General features: G+C 42.7%; 1 protein-coding gene across 3 annotated transcripts; it reads right to left on the bottom strand.

The window, feature by feature from the left end:
- On the bottom strand, window positions 1-25,156 carry CDCP1 (CUB domain containing protein 1). 3 transcript variants are annotated; one of them, XR_003533027.1, is made up of 10 exons: window positions 24,984-25,156; window positions 11,990-12,193; window positions 10,341-10,697; window positions 8,217-8,585; window positions 5,338-5,565; window positions 4,206-4,586; window positions 3,528-3,893; window positions 2,503-2,526; window positions 2,133-2,214; window positions 922-940 (listed from the first exon to the last, which is right to left on the bottom strand). XR_003533027.1 is itself a non-coding variant. In XM_027675622.1 (9 exons), the coding sequence occupies exons 1-9, from the start codon at window positions 25,057-25,059 to the stop codon at window positions 490-492; spliced, it is 2,511 nt and encodes an 836-aa protein (XP_027531423.1). In that variant the 5' UTR covers window positions 25,060-25,156; the 3' UTR covers window positions 1-489. The 3 variants fall into 3 exon arrangements, 2 of the variants coding, with proteins under 2 accessions (XP_027531423.1, XP_027531422.1); XM_027675622.1 differs by lacking the exon at window positions 2,503-2,526 and having other exon boundaries at window positions 1-940; window positions 2,136-2,214; XM_027675621.1 differs by lacking the exon at window positions 2,503-2,526 and having other exon boundaries at window positions 1-940.
- Window positions 25,157-26,459: the final 1,303 nt, after the last annotated feature.

Here is a 26,459-nt window from a genome sequence, read left to right on the forward strand (position 1 = left end):
AAGGACAGTGTCCCCACCTGTGCTCAGATATTAGCAGATTGCTTAGATGTGTGCAACCTGGAGCTGCCTTGAGACAGTGATGCAGCCTGCATCTCCTAAGAGTCACCAACCAACACTCAAACAAATGACTTTGAGAGGAAGAAATACTGGACAGAACACTCTCCCCACTACTAATGGCCCCAGTTTTAAGCTGGCAGTTAAGAATTAAATTTCCTGATGCCTTTTTAGTAAAAAGCAGAAGTGTACCAGAAGTGCATGCAGTCCTGGAATGTCCTGACTGAGTTTGCTAGATGTTCACTTTAAAATTGAAAGTTATCAACAGCTAAATTAAAAAAAATAAAATGACACAAAAGAACCAAAACCACAAACACAAAACAACACAATATCAAAACATATTTAAAAATAACACTCCTCTTCAGTATTTTTTTTTCCTAGACAGCTATCCTTACACCTGTGTTTCCACACAAAACTGCTATACCTGGTATAAAATTATTCCACTAAACCATCCTGTTTCTTACTTTCCAGCAAGGGCATACTTGTGTCTCTCTTATCCTTTTCATTTGCATCTCCATTGTCCTCCAATTGCCCCAATTTCTGATGAGCAAATGTGTAAGTGTCATGGTCTGTGTCCATCAGAGATGGAGATTCCTCCTCAGTGTTAGAAGAGCATTTAATGTCTTTTCTGAAGGAGAATGGAGGTGGTGAAGGAGGCAAGCTACCAACGCGTCCATCAAAAGGCCGGTACACATCAACTTCTGGGGCAATTGAGCCATTAGACTCCTTCAGCAAGTGTCCATAGACCACAGCATCATCAATAACTGCATAGACATGAGACTCATTGTTTTGCCTCCCTTTTCTGAATAAGCCTTTTTTTCCAGGCATCTGGGTATTCACATTAGCATTGTACACTCCCACCATGGGATTCTGGGTTTTCTTCTTCCTGTTACAGAGTTGAAATTGTTAACAGGTCAAAAACAACACATCTGGTGTGTTTGAACTCAATAATAACAGCTTCTGTTTACCCATCCCAGCCACAGTGTCAGGCAGTCTACCTGGATTAAAGGCTTTACTTGCAATCTTAGGAAAAACAGACTCTTGAGTCTAGACATGCTGTTTTAACAGAGCAGAAAATAACTTCACACCACCTGGTTACTCACTGCTGCTGTCTGACCCTGAAGTTTGCAAGATTAACTGCAATGGCCTGACAAGCATTGGGGGCCTGGCTGTGCAGTGTACCGAGTCCCACAACATCCGCTGACATTAATAAGACCCAGAGACCACTAGATCCTCACAAAACAAGGCTGAGTGTTATTGAAGATGAGATAGTGGGTCCCCTATAAAAGCCAAATGAACTTTTCTTAGTTATATTTTGAGTGACTGTCCCTAAACGGGAAAGAACAAAGGCCGAACTGAAGACTTTTAAGCCTGCATTTGTAAAGTCTCTCCTATGTGGCAGGAAAATGTGCTCATAAGTGCTCTAGTCACCGTATTTCATAAATTCATACCAGCTCTACAGCTTCTGGACCCAACCACCTTGACAGCACTGAGAATATATGAAAGCCCAAGCTATCAATGACTTCAGAATCTGCTTGTACAAGTAATGCTACACATGTAAGCTTTGCACAACTCAGTTCTCACTCCAAGGACTCATTTCATAGAAAAATACTCCCACTTGATGTGCACACTCCAGGAGAAGTGGTTGGATGTTGCGTAGGTGAAAGAAAGCTCTTGGTATATCTAGGTAAGCTTACAGCTTGCTTAAGTGAAGACTTGAATAATTCGAGTCACACACAAAATCGCAATGAATGTAGCTATTGCGTGTCAGGGACTGCTGGAGTCCAGCCAACACCTTACTTACAGTACAGCCAAAAACCTGTACTAAGGTCAAGGTAAGCAGTACTCTGCAGGTTGAAGTAATGTGACTCCAGGAATGCTGCTCTGCTCTTAGAGTCAGTCAGTTTAGAGTAAAGAAGCATTCCTGGAGTCACACTACTTCCACACCATTGCCTACCTCATGCTTTAGACCCTGGTTCAGGGATCTATATCAACACATGAAACAGATGGCCAAGCAGCTCTCCCAAAATACCTTCTCCCAAAAAACCTAAGTTACACATGCCAAATTATGAACTTACTTCTTCTTAACACAGCACACAGTCAGTCCGATAGCCACAAGAACTCCGGCCCCGGCTACCAAAGCAAGTATGATTCCTAGGTCTGCAAACAGACAAGATACAAAGACACTGAGTAAAAGAAAGAACATCCACCTTTCTCCTAAAAGCTGCCTAGGTTTGAACCTCCTCAAGAGTTTCTACACATACCAGCTGCCTCCAAAGCAGCAGTTCCCAAGCCATTCTCACCACAGAACAACACAGGCCATTTCCAAGAGGCTGGAAGTCAGGCAACAACCAACTATTGCTGTTGGCAGTGAAGCACAACCAAAAAACCCAATCAAACCCACCCACCTCCAAGAGTTTAATACAGCTCAGGCACTGCTGAACTTACCTGCAGCATCTCACATGCCTCTGCCTGAATAAGCAAGAAAGAGAAAAAAGTACAGAAACAGAGAAGGATTCAACAAAAGAAATCGAGACATTCCAACAATTTCCCCTCAAAACCATCCTTTCCTCTGAAATGCACAGGTTGTGTTGACTTGGGGTTTTCTAGGAGTCATAAAATTGATTAGGAAAGTCCACACATGAGCAAAGAAAAATGCTGCATGTTTTAAAAGAAGTATACATTACAAAAAAAAATTATTGAAAAATTAGAAATCAATTTGATACTGCTTCAGCTCTAGTCTGTGAATCCAATACTTCTATGGACAGCAGTCTCCCACAGGTGAAGAGGAAGTGCAAATATGAAGCAAATTTAAATAAGCAAAGACTACTCTAAAAATGTCCCCTTCCCCCCCCCCTTTTCTTTTGTTTTAACTGTTTATGTTTCAGGGAGATGAAAGAGAACAAGAATACAGATTTTGCTGTTAGCAGTCAGGGTCCACTCTCCACTAAATGGCCGGACCTGTCCTGGGGATGATTTCTTGCTTATGTGAACACTGAGACTAACTGAACTGCTAACTGAACTCCATGAAGTGAGCACTACTTGGATGAATAAGTTTGCATAATCAAATCCCAAGTTGTTCACCAGGTCTGTGACCTTGGAAGGGAGAAAAATCATTTGATCTTATTATACATTCTATCTGCTATCGCCAACTAAAAAACCTGAATTAAATTTAAAAAAATGAAATCTAGTCTTAATACCCTGATCCCTTCAATCCTCTGTGTAAATAAAAGAAAACCCATAAACACACCCCACCCCCCAGAGACCCCCACCACATTAAAATCCCTCCTTTCTCTCCAGCTCCTAGAAATACCCAGCTGAAACTCTCAGAAGTTTTTGAAGGACAGACATTTTCAAATGCAGAATCTCATAAAACCCCCACATCCAAAGAGGACCACCATCCATTCCTGTTACCCCAAGGGAAAGCAAGGAAACAAGCAGAAAACAAATCACCACAGCCTTACAGGACTCACCTATCTGCTTGTCAGCAAAAGTCACCCAGAACTCCAAGGTCAGCTGCATCCTGTCCACAGGTTTACAGTTGGAGATGTTTACCCAAAAGTTGTGATACATATTTCGGGGATCAGGCAGAACTTCATCCTCACGGCGCACGGTCTCCTCTGCCCCCAAAGTCTCCTCCTTTATGTTGACATAGGCACGGCCTGTCTCACAAGCAATACCCATGCGGTCCTTGGGGAACCCAAGGCGGGCAATTTGCTTGCTGGGCACAATGACGTACCAGGATATGGAGACATAGGGAGGTAAACCATAAGGCCAGTTGGGAGTCTGCAAGTAAACTTTGGCCTTTGGATTTGGACTCACAGTGAAAGAGCACTCATCTGTAGTACGGGAAAAGAATGAAAACTTAGTTCTAATAATTACAGTCCCCTCCTACATCAGTAACTGTCACAACAAACACAGGTATATCTGCAGAATTTCCCATAACCATCTACCCAGAACCTGGAGTGCAAAGTTCCTTCTTTCTTCCAGGAACTAACAACCTCACTGGTTCAGATACAGACTGATTCTAGCAATGGCTCCACAACTAGACTCTAAAGAATGGAACTCTTAATTTTTGTTTATCCATACGTGCTTTAATAAGCATATTGAGAGATTTATCACTGCACAACAAAGTATACAAAATACCTTACCTTTAATATGTGGCACAAAAGACATTTTCAAATCTTGATGGTTAGACTCATTGATGAATCCTTTACCAAATGGTTTTAAGGATATGGTGATATTATTCCTCATCTGAATCTTTTCAATGGATCCACCAGGACAGAATACACCAACATTCAGCTCCGTCTCTGGGGTGGCACTAACAATGCTGTAACTGTAGCTCCTGTTGCACCTCTGCTCTGGGACATGTTGCTGAAGTTTCAAGGACGGAGAGGTAACTTCTATGTTGATCAGATCAGGGGCCAAGAGCCTCCAAATAAACTTGTGCAGCCGAATTGGCAATTGCATAATAGCCCTGGGCACCGAAAGAGAATAGATCTTCCTCTGACACCACCGAAGATCAACACAGCCTGCAATCACGAAAACAAATCTCAAGGGTTGTATATTTCTTGCAGAGGAATTATCTAGGCACATACAGAGTACTGTCAGTTTTTCCTTACAGAACTCAGATAAGCAACTGCCTGAGAAAATATCCCCTCTTAGAAACCTTTACCCAAACATGTATTGTTTGTATTTAAAGAGCTTTCCTTAACATGGTGCAGGACACCAAAAAAACAAATAGATACAAACATACTCAAAATTCCTCACTCAAGATACTACTTTTGCTATATCACTTGCTGACTGAGACACTGTTACAGACTAGTCAAGGTACAGATACATACCTGAAATCTCTTTCTTTACCAATAGTTGAAAGCATTTAGGAAAATCATACACCAAGGGGACACTCAAGCAGCACAAGATGCATTCCTGATGGCCACCTTGGTCCTGAATTTTCATGGGCAGATTTATGGCTCTCAAGCTCTGTTTCCCTATTTCGCATTAGCTAGCGAGAAGATTCTTAGGTGATTTCTGTCCTTTCCCTTCTGGGAACAGCTACACAGTTTCTATTTTTAAAGGTAGAATGATGTACTGAACAAGGTCACCTCCAGATTCATTCTACCCATCTAGGTGCTCTGTATCCAGCTGGCCCAGCTGGCCAATGCCCCGTTTCCAACCAAACTCCATTTCAAGCCAAAAGGAGAGAGAAGGTTTCACTGAGCCCTGGGAAAAAACATGCAAAAGCATTCCCTAGGCAACAACGTTAAGCCACTTTTGTCATACTTATGCCTTTTTCAGCCGTGATCCTCAGACGGGACAAGTCCTTGCACAGAAAGGAGATCCTGTAGACAGTGCCAGACGCTAAAGTCAAGATGCGGTCGCAGGTGCGAGGATCCTTACAGATTAAGCATATGGGTTCAGACATGAGTGGGATGCGGCCAGGCCACCCTTCGAAGTGTATTGTTACAGTCATGTTCCGCTCCTTGCTCAGGTCAACCAAATGGGTGACATCTGCAACAAAAACATCCCAGAGCAGTTACAGGCAAGAAGCGTGGGGTGAAGCAGAACTTCATCACATTATACGAGCAGCTGTTACAGCTATTTCTATATCTTTCTATATCTTTACTTCTTTCCATCAATGTAATACAAACTCAGGAGGTATTGCATTACTCTTCTAATGTAGAGGTTTGAGCCTTTCCACACACAAAGCCCATTTCCCTCCCCCTTTCCAGCTATAGCAGGCTAATACATATGCTAAGCCCCATGTGTGGGCAGCTACAGCAAGTTGGAACAACAAGGGTAAGCAGGAATGGCAAATACTTTCTCCCATGTAACTTAAGGGCAGTTGCAAATACTTGGAACATCTGGAAGGAGGAAATAAAAGGAAAGAGGAAAAAATGCAAGGTTATGGGTCATAGTGTAGTTCACAAAGATTGACTATCATGTGGAAAGATAGATATTGGATCCACACAACAACCTGATGCTGCTAACAAGCCACGGGTCTCTATTGTCAAAGAAAGCAACCTGATGTAGTGGAAAGTATCCCTGCCCATGGCAGGGAGGGTTGGAACTGGATGATCTTTAAGGTCCCTATCAACCCAAATCATTCTATGATTCTATAAAGAATATGGGGAAAAAAAAAATTACACACACACACACACACACACACACACTCACACACACTCTCTATTACTACTCTTCATTTTCTGATTTTAGCTTTACCTATGGATCTCAGTGTCATACACAAAAGGTGAATAAACAGCTTTCTCCTGTGAGGGAAACCAGACACACAAAAAGGCAAGTGGTCAAATGAAGTTGTCCAAGTCATTGGACAAGCACACAACCAAGCACAGAACCTAAGATTCCTACCACAAGGTTACTCATTCTTCAGAATACTTTTTCCTGCAGCAGTCAAACGCAGCAAGACTCAGATCAAGAAGTTATTGTGACTGCAAAGAGCTACATTTTCTTATTTAATGACAAGCACCACAGACAGCTGTGGAATACCCAAATGTTTGGGAAGCTTTGAAAATATGCAGATATCAATGCATTTTTAATAAGAGCAATGTTGCAGATGGCAACCTGAGGGCTGAATTTGAATCTTTGATAGAACTTACATAACTACAAAATCAATCATGAAATCCTATAAAATCCCTAGAGAAACCACTGTTGTCTCTTAAATCCACATGGTTTATTACTTGCATTTTATTCATGAAATGACAACCTGGTTTTAATTTTGTAGGTGATTATCGTCTTGTCTACTGGCCATAAATATATTAAAATTCTTCTTGCTTTCCAAAGTAGAAGGGAAATAAAGCTGATTAACTGAATACAACGTTTTCATTCTGTCTAGCTTCCAAGATGCAACACACAATAAATGTAAGCAAACACGATTTTGTTAACAACAACTTTGTGAGGATTTACTGTTCGTAAATGTAGCCAGGCTAGAGAGACAAAGGATGGAGGACTGCAGTGGTGAAATGCTACAGACTCTTTCTGGATATGTGACTTCAGGGCACAGGCCATTCAAACTTTATTCCCTCTAAAATCACTTAAAAAGCCTCTAAGTAGCTCCTGTCACAGTGGTGGTCAAGTGTGGACTTTCCTCCACCTGCTCTTCTGCAGTGAGTGCACCTTGATTATTAACCTCCACCTTGAACTGAGGTCAGAGCTGGTAAGTCAGACAATAAATCACTAGCTCATTACCTAGCCAGGCCTTTTATATCTGTTTTTAAATAAATGCTCTGATATTACAAGCTATTGTGTTAAACCAATCTGACTTTCAGGCTAGAAAAACAAACAAACAAAAAAATTATTTTCTTAGTGTAGAGAAAGAAACAGAAAGAACATCCAAATATGTAGGAGATATTACTAGTGGAGTATCCTGCTGACAACTTCTGTGCCTATGTGACTTCTTCACACTAGATGATGTTCAGGCAATCAAAATAAAACTCAAAGGAAGGAAGAAAGGAAGGAAAGAAATGCACACTGATGCCATTAGTATTACAGAGTCAATTCTCCACGTCTCATTTCACCAGTTTATGCTACGGATCTTGTTACCTACCATGACAGCAGGTTTCACCTTGTTAAATGCAACTGCTCGTGTTGAGAGCAGGAAATTGGGCTCACATTTTATGATTTGCCTTTAAAATGTTGAATCTTACATCTGAAAGTAAAACTGTCCAAATGAGCTTGAACTTGATTTCTTTACTGGAGAACAGGCAGCCACACGTAAGCCCAAACAATTCCAACTGAGCATCTACAGTCCTTGCCTGATAGCTTGATCAGACTCTCAGGAGGAACACAGTCTATACAACATGCAAGACCTGATATTCCAGGTATTAAAAGCATTTTTCAGTTACATGATTCAGATGCTGGAAAGGGAAGGGAGTCTCAATTTACAAGCTTACAGGATAAAATCTACAAAGAGAGCTTCATACTCCATTGCAAATTGCAAATTTCAGCATCACTGCTCGCCTTGCTGTAGTGATGGCCAGCAGTACGAAGGGCAGTAAAACAGGCCTCAGTGTTGCTTGGCAACTCACCTCCTTAAACTTACAGAGGGACCAAAGTTCAAGGAAAATAACAAAACAAGGAGTATTTCTCTCCCTTTTGGTGCTCAGTCCAGGTGTCTGCAAGCAAAAGCAATAAGAGGTACTTACTCTCATCAAGCTGCGGATGTTGAACAATGACTTGGAAGAGCAAGCGGAGGATGCCCGGGTTCTGGGCATCCTGATCACAGCCCTGCAGGGACATATTGAAACTACCAGCAATATTGGCAGGCTGGCTGTCACTCAGCTTGAACACCTCCGGGTTGCTGAGGGAGCCAGGGATGTAGTACTCAACCCTCTCCTCTTTCCTTTCACAGTTGGAGAGGCTGTAGTTGTGGAAAAACACACTTGCTCTCATGCTTGAAGGAACCACAAACTGCCACGTCATGAGCTCATCTTCTGGAAAGCCCAGTGGGTAGTTGGGGGACATCAGGGTGATGGAAGACTCCCCCTTCAAAATGGATTCAATTATGCATAACCCTAAAACACAGGGTGGGAGGAAGAAAATATACAAAACAAGTTCCATTTAATGAAGACACACTGACATATCTAGCACCCCAGAGGCAGAGCATTTTTATTTTTACAGTGAGATCATCCACTTCAGCTACAGTTAGTTTATTACAAAACCCTCAGACTAAAACATATATTCAAGTTGATTCTTTTGTCTTCAGTTACAGAAGAGACAAGGAATATATTAATGCTGCATTTTCAGTTTAGTGGGTTAACCTTTCAAGCATATATACAGACAAGCCTTTATTCTTGGGAAAAGAAAGATCCTAGTTTGTACTTCTACTCTGGGCTTTGCAAGAGCAAACCTGCCACTTGATAACTGCTTCTGCTCCAACAGGTTTTGGGAAACAGAAGATGTGAGCTTTTATACCACAATGGAACAATCTTTCCTAAAACCTCCTGAATCTAACAAAAGCACACCAGCACAGAGTCTCAAAAAGGCATGATAAAACATGAATATGAACCGTGGAGTCTGTGTAATACACTTTATGCTTGGATGACTCTTGGCAGCATGAAGTTGGGTACACAGAGATTATGGTCCTGCTCCAGGACTCCTGTGGTCATGGGCAACTGCAAGGAGTGCCAGGAGTTACAAAAAACTCACATTCTAGAAGCTCATCCTGGACCAAGTTCCTTTTATAACTGATAGCAACAACTGCAGAATTCAAGTATAGAACAAGAACATCTCCCAAGAAGGATTTGTCATGAGATCACAAAATAACCCACTGATTGGTAAATAATATTTCAGGTATTTTAGGAAGATTATTACCCAATGTTTTGTGTTACTGCGCAGGTTGAAACAGATAACTGTATTTAAGCAGACTCATATGCCTCCCAGGCACTGCTTCCCCTTTTCCCACATTCCTCTCCTGAAGAAAGGCATTGGTTTGAGGCTCCAGAAGAAAGCTTTATTTAAAAAATAAGCAAGCCCAACTACACATCGCAACCATTAAAAAAACTCCCTTGGCTCATTCAAGTTATGCTACCTAGTCTCACTGAGCTGAACACAGAAAACCAAGAGAGCAGGTATGTTAAACTTTTACAAAATTTAAAGAGATTGGAAATGAATAATCACAGGATTTGTTAGGGTTGGAAGGGAACCCTGGAGATCACCCGGTCCAACTTCCCTGCCAAGGCACAGTCACCTTGGGCAGGTGACACAGGAACGCATCCAGGTGGGTTTCAAATGTCTCCAGAGAGGGAGACTCCATGACCTCCCTGGGCAGTCTGTCCCAGTGCTCTGCCACCCTCAATGGAAGGAAGTTCTTCCTCATGTTGAAGTGGAACTTACTGTGTTTTAATTTATGGCCATTGCTCCTCATCCTATCGCTGGGTACCATGCAAAAGAATCTGGCACCCACTGTGAGATATTTATATGCACTAGTGAGATCCCCTCTCAGTCTTCTTGCCTCTAGAGTAAATAGGCCCAGCTCACGCAGTTTCTCCTCGTAAGAAATGCTCCAGTCCCTTAATCTTCTTTGTGGCCCTCCACTGGACTCTCTCCAGTGCACCAAAAGAAGCAACAGAACAGTCTTCATAATTATTAATCGACCAAACTAAGATATTTTGACTCCAGAAGAGCACCAGCTTACCAAACTAAAAATTATACAACAATAGTTTCCAGAAAAGATGATGTGGAAGGGAGCTAGGGATAGCAGCACCAAAACCAGAAGGTTAGCTGAGAAGAAAGGTTTAAATAATTCAATTACAGTACTCCATACTTACTTTTTATGGAAGTCCTGTTAGCTATGTTGAAGCCTGAGGTGGTGAGGGGCGAGTCCCATGGGAGGTGCAGAGACATGACAACTCCTCCCAGCAACTTGACGCGAGACACTGAGCCATTCCTGCAGAAGGTGCCAATGTTGACCGTGGCGTTATCAATACAGCTGTTGATGTTGTAGCTAACGAAATCTGAGCACGTCTCTCCTGGTTCAATCTGCCTTAGCCATGGGGCAGAAAATTTTAGTTCAAGTCCAGCTTTTGTACTTGCCTTCACGTCCCAGATGTAAGTCCTGTTAAGGCGGGGCAGCTGCACTGGGTAAAGATAAACATCTCCAAAGGGACATGGGCCTGACACACAGTCTAAATGGAGAGAAGGAACAGCCATAATACACTCTGGAAACCATTCAAGTAAACAAGGAATTTGACACTTCTTCCTTGCTATTTTCACAATTTTTAGGTTGCACTTTTCTTCTACGTGCACTAAAAGACACTCCTGTAACATGGTCACATGTTGTCTCTAAACAGGCCTCCCATAGAACAGACAGGATAAACCTGCTTTAGTTGGGCTGACTAATAGAAGGGTTTCATTGTCTCAAGTATTCTGCCTTGTTTGCTGAAGAATTTAGAAGGTATTTAGTGAATAGGGTAGAGTCTGAACGGGCAAAAGAGTGTAAAGAGAGCTGGAAATCACAGACCTAGAGAATCCATTTTATCCCACCTCGCTCAGAGAATTCCTGTCAAATCATTCATTGCTAAATTTCCTACTGCTTGCAAAGAACTGTATTCCTGTTTCCTTGGTGCCCAGATGAACAACAAAAACAATTACCCCAGGATTCTGGGGAGAACCTAGAAAACTTTAATCTGAAGAATCCTAATGATTGATTGACACTCAAAATAAGCATACTTTAATCTATGTCTAAGCTCCAACCTAAAAGAAGAAATATCACAAGTGTATCTTGCAAATATATCATAAGATGTTGTGAGCATGACTATTTGCATGAATCATATGAATAAAATTCCAAAACACAAAGAGAATTATCCTTGAACACTATCCCAAAAATAATGATGTTACTAAAGACTAAATGCCCAATGAAGTTTGGGATCTAGTTGTGAAGTTGCATGTGTTCATGACATTAAAGAGTACATACACCAGGGATAACATTCGAAGTAAATGAAGCTTTAGCTACACTTCCAAATTTTCAGTTTCTTGTCTTCAGTGACATTCATCAAATATAAAGAAACATGTGCATGTCTTCAATGTTTCTGTTGTCCTTATAGATACACTCAAGCTGTTCATCAAATACATAATATATTACTCTAAGTGTTCAGAGGCTTTTGCCAGGGGAAAAAAAAAGATTCTTTGATAAGTTTATAAATTGTAGGAAAAAGAAAAGGCAGAAAGGAATTGGCACAACAAACTACCATCTAACTGCTTCCAACACAGCCAAGTTAACATTAATTCTGCCAGCTGTAATACAGACTTTTTTAACTTGCATAGTTTCAGTAATTCAAGGTTATTTATCAGTGCTCAAAGATTTCTTCTTACCTAACATTAGGTGGATATCTTAATACAGTAACCAGAAAGAAGGGTATGTGGTTTCACTGGAGGAAAATTATCACTGGGGGAAAATTTAAAAAAATCTGTATCTTACCAATATTTTTCTGAATTACCATGATGAAATACTTCTCTGGAGTACTACAAGTGAAGGTAAAAGTCACATTCTCCCCAGGCTTTATGTTGAGTTCAGACCCGGTGACACTTTTAATGCGAATTTTACAGCTTGGTGAAACACCAGGTCTCAGTTTAATTGTAACTGTGGTGTTGTCCACTTTACGAAGAGAGATGGCAAAGGAAGCTAAGAAAGAAAAAAAACAGATAACAGAGGTGTTTTTTTACTATGAAGATCACCAGCCTTTCCACACATCGCCACAGATGCCACTGTGTCCAAAGGAATATTAGCATCCACATTTTCAGGAGTCTCTGGTGTTGTACCAATAGAAAATGCCTTGGCTCTGTCAGTACAGACAACATAGAAAAATGCTTGCTGTATGTGCCTAAGAAAGGTATACAGGGAATTTGTGCACAACCAGTTTTGCTCCAATTTACACTCCCTAGTGTAATTTACTTCACACTTAAAAAGGAGCTCAGCTATTCCTTTCAAATTTTTTTTATCCTGACTTTGGCTTTCAGTCTGTTATCACACAGCCTCCTTAATTTCTGAAGGTACCCATCAAGTCAGGACTCAATTTAGGAAGTTTACTCAGTAGCCAAACAACAAAACAAGCCTCAACTTCAATCACACACCATGGTGAATCTCTGGGTACACATCAACAACTACTGCAGCCCAAATGAGGTATTCCGGTGATACCAAAAGGACATACCAACAGACATTTATACCCATGGTCATGGCTCTCTCCCACCCTCCCCACCCTTCACAATTTATTCCCTGAAGGTACAGGATGTCCACGCAATGCCCTCACCAGCACTGAAGGCATCTGTGGCCTGGGATACCTCCTCTTTGTCCCTGACATGACCATCACTGACTTAAAGCTTTTGGGAAATACTTCACAGATTTCAAGCACTACCAGATGCAGCAGCAGCTCTCACAGGAAATACTGGAGCCACAGAATAAACTGCTTGTTGAATAATCTTTTTACGGTAGCAGTTTATCAACAAACAGATCAAACCTGACTGTCTTTTAAAAATATATATGCAATACAAGACACCAAGGAGCACTGACTGGACATTCAAGATGACTAGAAAAGTTATTAGCATCAGTTGGATGCTTAGTAAAGATATAGCCCAGCCTTGGCTGAAGCAAGTAAAGTTTGCATTGAAGTCAACCATATCCCAGCCACAGGTGAAACTCTGAGGACAGGTCAGTCAATCAGTTTTCTAATACTTGTTTCAACTGCTTTCCCTTCCTTATTTCAGTGTCTGTAGGATACAATCATAGTGTCTACAGCACTTGTGCTTCTAGTGTATATATAAAAAAAAATGTACATAAAAAATAATGAGATCTAGAAATAAGGTTACTCCAAGTTCTGTTTAAAAACATCTGTTCCTCAAGTGGGACATCACACAGGGCTGCATGACAAAGCTCTGCCCATATGCCAGGTTGGGAATCCTCTTGCTTGTTAACCCCAAGAAAGAGAGATTTACCCTGGCAAACTTAGCCGTGCAGTACCCTGAGGGAGCCTCTGAAGCCATTCCCACTGCCAGGCAGCATGCCAGGAAGGTGTAGGAGAACAACTGGCTCACAAAATCACACCTGCAAGATGCCCCAGGCTCTGCCCAACTGTTCGCCATCCCTTGAGCACCAGCACAGTCCATGCCAGCTGCTACTGACACAGTAGTGGTAAGGAGGCTGGCCAAAGCCCTGAGACTTGGGGACTCACTTGGTGAGGGTTGGGGGGAGGGAGGCTGAGCACACCGTGGGAATCCTTGATCAGCAGAGCCCTCTCATGGCAGATGAGCATGCCAGAAACTCTCAACAAACATGCCCACCCAACTCAAAACTTCAGCCATCGAAGCTGCAGAGAGAAGCTTATTGCATTAGCGACTCCATTTCACACAAAACCCACCTGTTCTATTTAAGAGAGGTTTAAAAAACTCTCCTGCATTTTACAACATTCTCACGTTTCTCCAGGGCCTGACTTTTACTGCAATGTTTGGCAAAAGTCCTGAGGATTTATCAGGGGCTATTGTCCCTTCCTGCCACTGGGAACATTGCAGCTCCAGGTTTGTCAACATCAGGTATCAAAAATCTCATGGCTAAAGAGAATAGGGCAGAATAGAGTATTCAAAGAGATACCCCATCAAGCTTTTATTTGAGTTTTGTTGGTCTTGAGCCTTTTTGCAGCCTTTCTAGCTTGGAATCAAAAGACTTAGCAAGCCCTTGAAACTGCCTTACCTATCTGCCTCCAGGATCAAAGGCTTTAAATGAAAATCTCAAACACCATGAGGCTTGCCAAATTGCCGCACATATTTTTAACCTCAAGTTTACCAATGCTCTAAAACCATTAGAACCTGGTCACTGAGTAACTTTCTTAAAGCTTTTAGGTGATGGGACAGTACTCTAATCCAAGAGCCTACACTGAATTCTCCTGCCTCTTCCAAATGCCAGCACACTTTACATATGGGTTTTTGCCTTAGAAATGCTTTTGCAGAGGTTTTCAATCTGGGTTTCCTGAGGAAAAAAGATGATGGTCTAGGAACCACCTTGTGCAATGACCTTCCAAGCACACAGGGGACAATTGCAGGGGCAATGTCCATGGGGCGGGGAAAAGAAGAGAGTAAAGCCAAGCAAGCAACCAATGCTGGTCTTCCTCATTCTTCAGGAGGAAGCAGTCTTCAGGAGAGAAAGTGAAACTACTTCCAACCTAGCCCAGAGTTTTGTTTCCCATAACACTGGACGCTTTTGGGGGGGTTTTATTTATCACACTTAGTGCACAGAATACCTTTTGACCAAGATGGTCATAATTTTTCTGATGTTTAAGTCACCCTGATATGGAGTGTTAATGCATAATACCAGTAACTAATAATTACAGACAAAAGAGGTTTCTTTCTTGCATAGGATAACTGTCATACTCATCTACAGTTTATAAGTATTACTAAAAAGTCTATTTCTAATTTCCTGGTCAAACAGTTATCACTATTCCTTTTCTCATCCCTGGGACAGCATAGCCACACAACGAACTTGGGAGGACAGAGAAACACACCAGGACCACTAACAGCCAGCACTTCTCCACCACATGCTGGTGCCTGGCTCTGATTTTTAGTCATGAGGATTAAGTATAAGCATAACCTTAAACACATGACTAGTTTTAAAACAGAACAAATACACACTCTGACCTGAAATAAGGAATAGGAATTTTTAACATTTTGAAATAAGCAAAGCCTGCTTACAAAGGGTCAAAACAAAGTTCCCCAGCCCTTGAAAGACCCAGATTCTACTGCTTGGACTTTTTTTACCTCCTTCCCTCTCCTCTTGCTGACTTCATGACCATATAATCATTCTCCATTTGATCCCTCTGCAAGAATATAAAATATTTGTCAGCTCAGTATCACTTTCCAGCATGGATGTGACCCATGCCTCAGCTTTCCTAAACAGGACCTGAGCAAAATCACAGAAGTGTTGCAATGAACAATATATCATCATCCCAATAGGCAACAAGGATGCAGATCTCTACCAAATTAGGCTCAGCAAAGCTGTCTGCTAGAAGCCCACATGATGACATACACCTTTATTGCATAAACAAACAGCTTCCATAGATGAAACTGATAATTTTGGCCACGAAATAAGAGTGTAGTGCTGTAATGTCAACAGCAGCCAGCTAGGGATGTGCTAAGATACATTAGACTATCAAATCTAATTTTCATAGGAAAAATAGAAGAATCATGCAGAAACTATATCCAGTGATCCCAAAGTCACTACAAATAAATGAACAAATGGCTAAAACCCCCAAACTACAGCCACACACAAGCAGCACAATAGAGAGACTACATAAAGAGCATCTCTGTTGGAGAGCTTTTATGAACACAAGTGAGTCTCCTCATGACTCACACTAATCTGTCTTTGTCTATGATTCCCACTGCATGCCTTTTTATTAAGATTACTGGTAACTGGACATGTTTCTTCAAAAGAAGCAATTTTCACACCTCATTGCTGCTGCACAGGGATGACACACAGGATATCCAAACCAACAAGATGAAGCATTGCCAAGATGGATCTCATCTTTGTCTACACAACAATGGAATTGCTGGGCTAGAAGATGTCAGAGATGAAGCTTCCAACCCCAAGCTGGTTCACAGGCTGACGCAGACAGCTGATCTCACCCTATCTTTCTTTTCCTCTAAGCAATTACAGTTTTGCAGCCCTGCAGTGGATATTTCTTCAAATGCCCTAATCTCAATCTGCACCCTCCCTGTCACAGCTGGATTTCTCTATTGCTAATGCTCATTTAAGAATGCACCTTCACAACAGCTGTGTCATTACAGCATCCCTTTATCACTAGAGTAATGCCCCTCTCCCCACAAACACAGCTTGGCTAGCTTTTCTTCAACAGTATCATATTTCCAAACTTTTCATCAGTGTTATTGCTCAGAGCTCTCCCACTGGGGTTAGAAACAAACTGCATAGTATAAAACAAGTTGGATTACTCCAAGGAGTTTAGCCCAAATTTATCTACTGTGTTTGCACCTGACACTAATCTTATTATACTTTAATATGTATAGATAAATGTCAAAAGGACATTTTTCCTTTACAAGATGGGGGTGCAGTTTAGAAGACAGGTGGCAAATAGTTAAGCCAGTGGCACTCACAGAGAGTGTGCATAAGTATGTACAAGCTAAGGACTTGGCAGAACAGAAGTTTTTATGGCTATGTGCAGTGCCTTGCTAAACAAAGCAGGAACTAGAACAGAGTCCAACTAGTTTTAGCTAGACGGCTGCATTTCATTGCAGTAATTTATCCATAAGCATCTATGGATTGTTTCACATTACATGATGATGATGATGATAACTTGACTGGATGGATTAAAACAATCAAAAAAATCCCAGACAGACTAAGAAAACAAAACCCACAAGAGTCACCAACAACAAAATCCCAGATATTAATTTAGCCCAAAATTATGCACAAAACCTCTTGGTTTTCTCATTCTGCTTAAATCACAGCCTTGCTCCACTACAGCCATTTTTAATAAAAACCAGATGGATGAGGCTGACTCACCACTGATGAGCTGGCAGCAGGTGGAGGAGACAGGCTGCTGTGGAAGACTAGTAGCGGCAACACTCGCTCCGGATATGAAATACCTGTATCCAAACCCCGGTTCTGCCCGAAGGGGATCTGAACCCATAAAACCAACACACCTCTCCAGAGAACATTGCAGCACATTGTTCCACAACCTCGGGACAAGGATAGCATTGGGATGCTGTTAGCCTCTACAGCTTGGAAGGCTCTCCTGGAAAGCTCACCGCCTCTTCTGAGCCCCTTCAGGGATGCTGACCTGCAGGCACACTTATAACCTGCTGAGGTTATTCCACTACACATAATCTACTGCAAGAGTCACTGCAAGATGGTGGGAAGCAAGGGGGGCAACTCGGTAACACAGTAACCCAGCCATAATCTGAATTATTTCAGGTCCAAACCAAACCAACTCCTCTCCCTGATCTATTGGATAGCATCAGATCAAGAGACAGCAGCATCAGCAAGACAAATGCAGAACAATCCATCCAAAACACCCTTCTCCTAGCTAAGCGACCTCAAGGCTGTGATGGGGGTCGCTGGCTCAAGCTCCCACATCCTGAACAAACACCCCAATGGCTCAGCTAAGATACATACAAACAGCTTTGCCTGACCATCTATTTCTGCAACACCTCCAACACAATTCACTGCACAGTTCACTCAGATTTGCCAACAACACACCAAATAACATTTAAAAGAGTAAACATCTCCCTGCTTTGCCAACTCAATCATGTTGTACCTGTGTTATTGACTTCTTCTTTGACAATCCAAGTCCAACTCTCCAGTTAACTGCAGCACCCAGATGCCCAAGCACCATCCACTTCTCCAATCTCACCTGCAGTGTCCATCCAGCCCTTAGCAAAGTTAGTCAGGGACCCATACACTGTTTGGACTCCTCTCAGCTACTGAACAGTGCTGAGAGTAACAAATGAAAGATCACAAGCATCATCAAAAATTACAGCCAACCCTTCTTGCTGCAAGCTGCTGAAATCCTGTTTGACTTTACAAAATGACCAGGTTTTCTGTTTAAAGTGTGAACTAACCACTCTCTCCACTGCAGGATGATTTCCTTATATCTGGACCTGTCTTCCAACATCACACTTGTTTAGGATATGAGGTCCATATTTTGTGAAAGGGTTGCTTTCAGGGAATCACGCAGAAAATTAAAACAATAAAATCTGCAAAGCTTGTAAACTCCTACCGACAGATGCTGCCAATTGCTACTGTGCCATGGTAACCACCCATGTTTCAGGAGAGGGCACTTGGGAGAGAATACCCATTCCTCAGACATCAGAGTACAGTCCCCTAATCTTCACTGATTATTTAAACTGACAAGACAAGATGGGACACAAAGGAGGTGAGATGTCACACATTCCCCTCCTCATCAGGGAGGAAGGGTGGACACTTCTGGCATAGTGATGTTACAAGCCATTCCAGCACAATTCACCAGAAAAGATCTGTTAGCACCCCAGGCCAACAAGCTTGCTCATTCAAAAGTTAATTCATTAATTTGTAATGCCTAACAGGAATAAAGTACCTATAGATTTAAAATAACAACAAAAAAGAGGCCTATTTCTACTCCTTTCTCTAGAAGAAAGATAATTTGGAAGATAATTAAGACACTCAGATGACTTGTGAAAAAGAGATTTTTTTTAAAGAAACTTTGATTTTCACCAAAAGTGGGAAAGAGAGACACTTTGTGATTTGGCAAGCTTAGCTGTAATTATGTAAAGGAAAATGTTGTCTCTGAGCTGCCCTTTCTTAATTATTATTTTACAGATATGAAGTTTTGTTGCTTCTGTAGAAGTGAGACACAGATCTCAGTGAACACTGCAAGCTGACCACCAGCTCGCATACAACGTACAAAATGTATGACATGTGAGTCTGTACACCTTGAAAGAAAATGTCGCACTGGCTCAAGGAACGCTGATACCACACAAGTCACCGCAGGAGCCTCCCTTGATCAAAGGGTGTTGCTTGCACAGTTTATTCCTACCTTGATGTAAGCCAGCAAGAGGACATTTTGGAGCATGTCTGAGCAGCTCTTCGGTCTTGGCTCCGGTTAACAAAGGAGTAAAAGCACATTTCACAATTGGGGTCCCTCCCACGCCAAACGTCCTGCTGTCAGTCTCTCACTTCTGAGGAACTTTAGATCACCCCTTTTCACTCCTCAAAGGTTGCTCTCTCTCAGCTCTGCCCAGGGACCCAGAAAAGCCAGGGCCAACTCCAAAATGTCAGCATTATCATACCTCTCAAAATAAGAGTTTGCTCTGACATCAAATAACCACACTCACTTTGTTCCCCAAGAAATCAAAAGGCGCAGCTCGAAGCAGGCTGTCCTAGGCCATCCTTGTGGATGGTTGTTAAAAGGTATCCAATAGAACAGGCAAAGTTGAGACTTTTTCCCCTGTTACAGGAGATCGATTAAAAAAATAATCACTTTCCTCACAGAATTGGCAGCCTGGGCACTCAGAAGCAGACGATCTTATTAACATACATGAAATGCATATCTCCTAAACACTGTGGCACAATTCTTCAGCTGTCTCTTCCTGAAGGTCTTTCAGGACGTCCCACCAATCCTATCCATACTAGGCAGGTTCAGCTGCAGGCAGCAAACCCTCACATCCTGTCACCAGCCCATACAGAAATACAAGATTTTGCCTTGACGTAACAGCCAGCAGCCAACAATTTACTGAGCACAGCCCAGTCCACATCCTTTCCTTCACACCCTACTGGCACAAGCAGATGCGAAGCAAGAAGAAACTGTATGGCCACACCTCCAAGAAATTAGACAAGTTTTCAAGACGAGGGATTGTGACACGGCTCTATCAGCCAAATACTACCAAGAGAGCACCAAAAGTCACCAGCTGGTGACTTTTAATGGTTAATGGTTTGGTTCCAACAAACCAACTGTGCTAAGCAAGTGTGTTCTCCGCTCCAGAGCTGAGGTTTGACAGGAATACTCAGGTAGCATCAGGGAGTTGAATAATGTCCCAGAAACTGCTGGAAGTGCTTTGTTAAGGTGACACCTTTACCCGTTCCCCCAGGTGGGCAAAGGTTTATAAATTATAGAAATTATTAAAGGTGCAGATTTGTAAAAAGATTTTAACAGAAACTTAAAATATTAAGTCAAAAAGAGCCCATTTAGATCAAAACTGGCATCCAAGGCCCATTTTCCCCATATCCTCTGGCCCAACACATGCTTTGCTGCAGCAGTCTTTCTAGGAGCTCTTGAGTGGAGACCAAGGCAAGAAAACATCCGAAGGGAGAGCTCAGAAGACACCCAGATGAGAGCAGGAGGAAGGAGGACCTTGCTGCAGTAAGAAAACTACTGGCCAGCTCAGTTCAGGGGTACAGCCTGCTCATGACAGTGATGAGCAACACCAAGCTTCCCCCTCACAGCCCCAGCAATAACCCAGCACCACCACCAACTCCGCACCAGCCACAACACAGAGGGGTACACAACTCCACACACATTCACTGCTCCTGTGTTGCACTCATCTATCACTGCCCAGAACCCAAAGAAGGTCATATTTTGCTATCAGCAATTACAAAAAACGAATGAGAAAGTAATCAATACAGGGAAACTGATGAAGAAGGAAAAGGGTTACTCACCCTTCATCTACACTAATTTGCCAACTAATTTGCAAACACACCATATGCCTGTCACCTATAGCTGTAGCAGCCAACACAGGTAAAGCCAAAAGTGTCTTGACTTTGTTCTCAGCAAACGATGGTTTCTCATTCTATTTCAAATATTAAAAAAAAAAAATTTCTGGAATAAGTAAGTGCAAAGTTGTTCTGCCTCTGGCTAAGACTGAGGGTTTGGCAGCTGGAGCCAAAAGCTTTTTTATTTAACATATGCCTGTATAAATAACAATTAAGTTGGGGGCTATACCAATAAACCAAGCCCCAGCAATATTTATTTGTGAAAATACAACTGCTGCTACATATTTCAAAAAGTCAAAACTTTTTTTCCAGTAGTTTTCCTCCTACTTTCTTTTCTATTTCAATATTACTTAAAGATAATTCATATAAGCAATTAACAAGCCTAAGCACAAGTGACCCAAATGATACCCGATACCAGGTAGGGGAAAGGTTCTTCCTTTACTTCATAGAGCCTGATTTCTGTCTAGAAACTCTTGTTACAGTGTAGGAAGACAATACAGAGAAGTTGTAATAAAAATGAGAGGAGGACAATCTTCTAGCCAACAAATAATTAATTTTCTCCATGTCACAGGTCTGTGGTGGTACTCTGAATATGAGCTTCAGCAGCCTCCAATACTTCCACCTTGTTTCTCCCTTGGCCAGTCCTCTGCCTTGAGCCAATGCCAAAAAATAAACCTTTTCAGCCTACTTTCCTTTAATTATTTTTTGGCTGATGAGCCACCACAGCTCATCAAATGACAACCCCAGGCACAAAAAAGACACCAGCCAGCTAAGGAGCCAGGCTCAGGAACTGGCTCACCACATCAGGTTTCTTCTCTCTTGGGCCACTTCCCAGCCAAATGGCTGCTATTCGTTGGTATTTTCAGTTTTGCATACGAGTAACCCCATGACCAAGAGTACAGCTGTTGGAGAAACTTCATTCACATCCAACTCCAGAGAGCACAACCTTACTGAGGATCTCTAGTGGAGGCACTCAGATTGGTGGTCATTCGTGCTGCTATGGACAATAAGGTCAGCTCAATGTATTAATCCTCAAATATTTTCATGTTCCCACCACCTCATATATTGACTTGGGCCTTCACATTACTTCCACATCCCTTCAGACTTACAGACGAACAAAAAATACACAAAGACAAGGTTCACCTGTTAAAAACAAACAACTCAAACCCACAAAAACTCCTGGAATTGAGAAAAAAAATTAAGGGTATTTTCTGGTGGAGAATTTAAGGTAGTAGCACCAGCACTGAGACACATTACAAACTAGTAATTTACTATAAACACATTATTTTCTAGAGAGTAAAAATTAAGCACTCCAGACTGAAAATGGCAGGAGGTAAGCAATAAAAAAGTTACTTATGCACATTGGCTGTGGTCTTAAAAGAAGAGGTCTCAATCAAATGAGCAAACAACGATTCAGAATGGAAATGATCCAGCTTCCACTGACTTTCAGAGAAGAACAAACAGGCTGGTTATTTATATTCTGTCAGAACAGCAAAAAGACCCTGCTAACAGCTTGGGTTTTTTTTATTTTATTACAGGAAGCAGCTTTACATATTAAGACTGACGCATGACTCAAATCAGTCAGTTGCCAAGAAAAAGTTAACTGGGGGGTACAAAAAGAGTCAACATGGCACTATCTGTAAATTCACTTATCATAACAATGATATTTTAAAGACAAAGCCCAAAACACACATGCAGATTTTATCACATTTATAAGGATACTTTAAATCTGAAATATTTATGTTTTACAGACAGAATAAAAAGTCTCATTAACTTTATTATTACTGCTTCAAAGAAATGTGCTTTTAGTTGGAAAACACATTTTCAAAGGTCAGATATGCAATACTTCGTTCACACTCCCATGTCTACGCACAGCTATCAACCAAATACTTCTTTCTGTAGTTTTCCAGCTGTAAGTTAACCAATCTTTCATTTGTTAATTTACATTATGCATGAAGTTGCATTTCAAGAAAACCCAAAAGCTCCTCTGAATAAAATGTGACCAGCCACACTTGACCCACACATTCCTACAGGATGGTAAGAACACCACTGTAATACTGTACCTACTAGGAAGGGGTGGAGGCAGACAGTGAGAGAAGAAAGAACTTCATCAAGCATGACAAGAGACAGCTTTAGGGCTCACCAAAATTTGTAGCTGTCTCACTAGAGCATCATAACTCTCCAAGAAGAGGCACATGTGCCTCATACACAGCCCATGTGCACAGCCAGCCTAAAGCTGGCCTTGCTAAAAGAGAGGTAGCTGCAATATGCAGCCAAAACACAGCAACAGCAGAGCCAGTACCAACATCAGCACCAGGGCAAAGGGAACTCCTTAAAAATTACAGACTACATAGGGGTGTGGGGAAAAATCTTAACCTGTGCTATCTTGGGCTTTCAGGACAAACCTTTGCTCAGGGAAGTGTCCCAACTACAGTTTTGGTTGTGCAATAACAAAAGCAGCTCCCACTGGAATGAAGGACACCCCCAGGCATGTGAGATCTGCCAACAAAGCTGGGAAGGCACCATTCCCGCTCACACCACGGCAACCTTCAGCTTGCCAACCCAGGCAGCATTGCCAATTAATGCAGCTGAGACTGAGCCACCTCTTTTTGGAGGGACTGGGAATTCACAAAGAGGAGGAAGGCACCAAGTTAGAGACTTGTAGAGGATGACAAAGGACCTGGCACACAGGAGCAGTGGTGCTTGTGCAGGAGACAGACCAGCAGGCAGAAGCATGCAGTTGGAAAGGAAGGGACTGAAGGAGGTAGGAAGAGGGGCCACCATCAGTGGCAGCAAACCACTGGGTGATGTTTTGTGCAATTTCACTGTTAGTAACTTTGCTTCACAGAGCAACTTCAGGGTTTGCCTGAGGGCAACATCAGTGGTTGGGGAGCTCTTGCTCTCTGGTTCCTCCAGATTAAGCTAAGATCATGGGAAAGTCTATCTCCTCTGCTTCTAGTGCTGACCCATCTAAGGTTTTAAACATTTGTTTTCTCAGGAAACAAACCACAATTAAACACCACACAATATTCTTTGTTTTTCCTTTAGAGAGGCTTAGAGAGGCAAATAGCTGTCATTCACTCAATGTAGAGGCAATATATTAAATGCAAATATTTTATTTAAAAGACTACACAGCTTGAAACTTAAACCTCAGGGCTGTCCAATTTCACAGTCAACATTTAGACTGTATTGTTTATAATAAGAATGGCATGATCCCCACTTCAGCAGAACCAGAGCAGTTAAAGGTAACAGGAATGTTAAAAAGGCACAAATTTCATATCAGACTCTCAGTTGTTCATAGTCACTGCAAGTGACACCAGCTATTCTGTACAGAAGGACTCATACTTCAGGAGCCTTTAACAGGACTACTGATAGCAATAAAACAGACTGTTTAGACTTGAGGATGGGCATTTTTTGCAATCAAGCAGTTTTGGAAATTGAGGAAAACCCCACACACTATCCCTGTGTTCATAACTGGAATTCTTCTGGGGTCACAGACAGGATTTAAGAAAATTATGCATGGTTTAGACATATGGGATTGCATCAAGCATCCAGAAATTTCAAGAGATAAAGAGCTGGTAATGAGCAGCAGCCCCCATTAAACTATCTGACCCGGCTGGGCATACAAGTTTCCGTTTCCGTGCTTCCACAGTTCATCCATTGCTCTATATAAATAATATTCTCTTTGCTGAAAAATTCACATGACTGCACAGTCCGAACACGGTCCTGAGAGCTTCTCCTCCCTACAGAGAATTCAGCTGCCCCTCTGGCGTCCAGGAAAAAGGACTTGTGAAGTTATTTGCATAATCAATACTCCAGCAAGCGAGGATGTAAAGATCAAATCATTTATCTGGACAGTACTTTCACAGAGAAAGAAAAAGAACGTTCAGACGAGGGGTGCTGAAACTGAACCCTAACCCTATCCCCGCTCCCACCCGCGTCCCCTTTAAACAACTAATAGTTATTTAATCAGTAGCAGCACACGGGAATAAAGTCAGAGTAATCGGTCTCTCGCCTACGCTGCGGCCAAAAAAAGTGAGATCGGGCTCAGCCGCACACCGGGCGGGTCCCATCGGCCGTGCAGGGGGTGGCGGGGAGCCGAGGGTCGGGGTGATGGGGAGCCGAGCCAGGGGAGGCGGAGAGGGGGAGCTGACCCGAGGGTGGGGGTGATGGGGAGCCGAGCCGGGGCTGGGGGGCGCCGCCCCATCCCTGTCCCTGTCCCCGTCCCTACCTTGCGGCGGGAGGAGCTGCGCCGAGGCGGCCAGGAGGGCGGCCAGGAGCGCGGCCAGCGCCTGGCCCGCCACCATCTCCCCGCATGGACCCGGCGCCGAGGCGGGCGCGGGTCCCCTCCGGCACCGCCGTCGCCGCTTCCTGCTCCACCTCACACCTGGAGGGGCGGGCCGGGCTGGGGCAGGTGAAATCCCTCCTCTTCCTCCCGTGCGGCAGCGCTGTCTCGTCCCGGCCCCGGGCGCTGCCTCCGCCCCGGCCCCGGCGCAGCGGGGTGGAGCCGGCTGGGCGGGGGCGACAGGGGTGCGGGTCGTTGTCGGGGAGGTGTTATTCCTGCTGTGACACCTTGCTCTAAACGCTTTTCCCTGCCCGTTCTCGGCATCATTAACGCTTACCGACAGGCTTTCGACTTGTTGGTCACCAAGCTCCCTCGCCCCCTCGATGAGTGCCCGGATTGTTACCGATATTACCCAGTACAGCGCCCCTTGCCTGCCGAAGCATCTCTGAACTTCAGTACTTAAAGGCAGCTTAAAGATGGGGACAGACTTTTTAGTAGGGCTTGTAGCAATGGGACAAAGGGTAATGGCTTTAAACGACTAAGGAAGGTTCGGACTAGATACAAGAAACAGATAGGAGTGTGGTGAAACACTGTCACAGGCTGCCTAGAGAGGTGGTAGATAGCCCATTCCTGAGAACATCCACGGTCAGGTTGGTCGAGACTCAAAGCAACCTGATCTATTCAAAGATGTCCCTGCTCTTGGCAGGGGTGTTGAGCTAGATGACCTTAAAAAGGTCTCTTCCAATCCAAACTGTTCTATGTTTGGAAGTGCCACAGAAGTTGGTTCCTCCTAGTGAACAGCAGTTTGTGTCCTGTTTATTTAATATCTGGGGACTTTGCAAGGGAAAATTCTGAGTAGAAACCACCATGACACAGTCAGGAGTAGATGTTTGCCCAATGAGTAAATACCTTACTAACGTCAGACAGCTCATCTTCTACTAATCCCATGCAGTTGCTTTGGAGAATTTGTTTCTTTGGCAATACCATTACAAAACCCCAGTACATTTATACTAGCCCACAACAGCACGTGGTTATTGCAGAAATATACACGGGAATATTCATGTTCAAAGAAGGAGAAAAGTCAAAATAATATCAGAAGTTCAAGGGCTTTTACAGATTTGAGACCAAGCTTTGGAGAAGACTAAAGACTCTGCTTTTGCTGATTTGAGCTGGCAGTGAGGATACTCAGCACTCCTGGGAGATCTTTACATCTCTTTTATAAATAAATCTCCTGTACACTGTCTTCTGCACTGTACATCTTTTTACTCATCTTAACAAAGAATATGCAAAAAAATCAGTCTTTACAAAAGGACAGTATTAATGAGAAAGTAATTAATCGGTTATATGACTGCAGAAAAATGAATGGCTTTGAGTTTTACAGTTGTATGAGGAGGAACAGAAAGATTTTTAAGGACTCAAATC

The sequence above is a fragment of the Neopelma chrysocephalum genome, unplaced genomic scaffold (assembly GCF_003984885.1).
Source record: "Neopelma chrysocephalum unplaced genomic scaffold, ASM398488v2 Primary Assembly neopelma1_26, whole genome shotgun sequence".
NCBI classification, from domain to species: domain Eukaryota; kingdom Metazoa; phylum Chordata; class Aves; order Passeriformes; family Pipridae; genus Neopelma; species Neopelma chrysocephalum.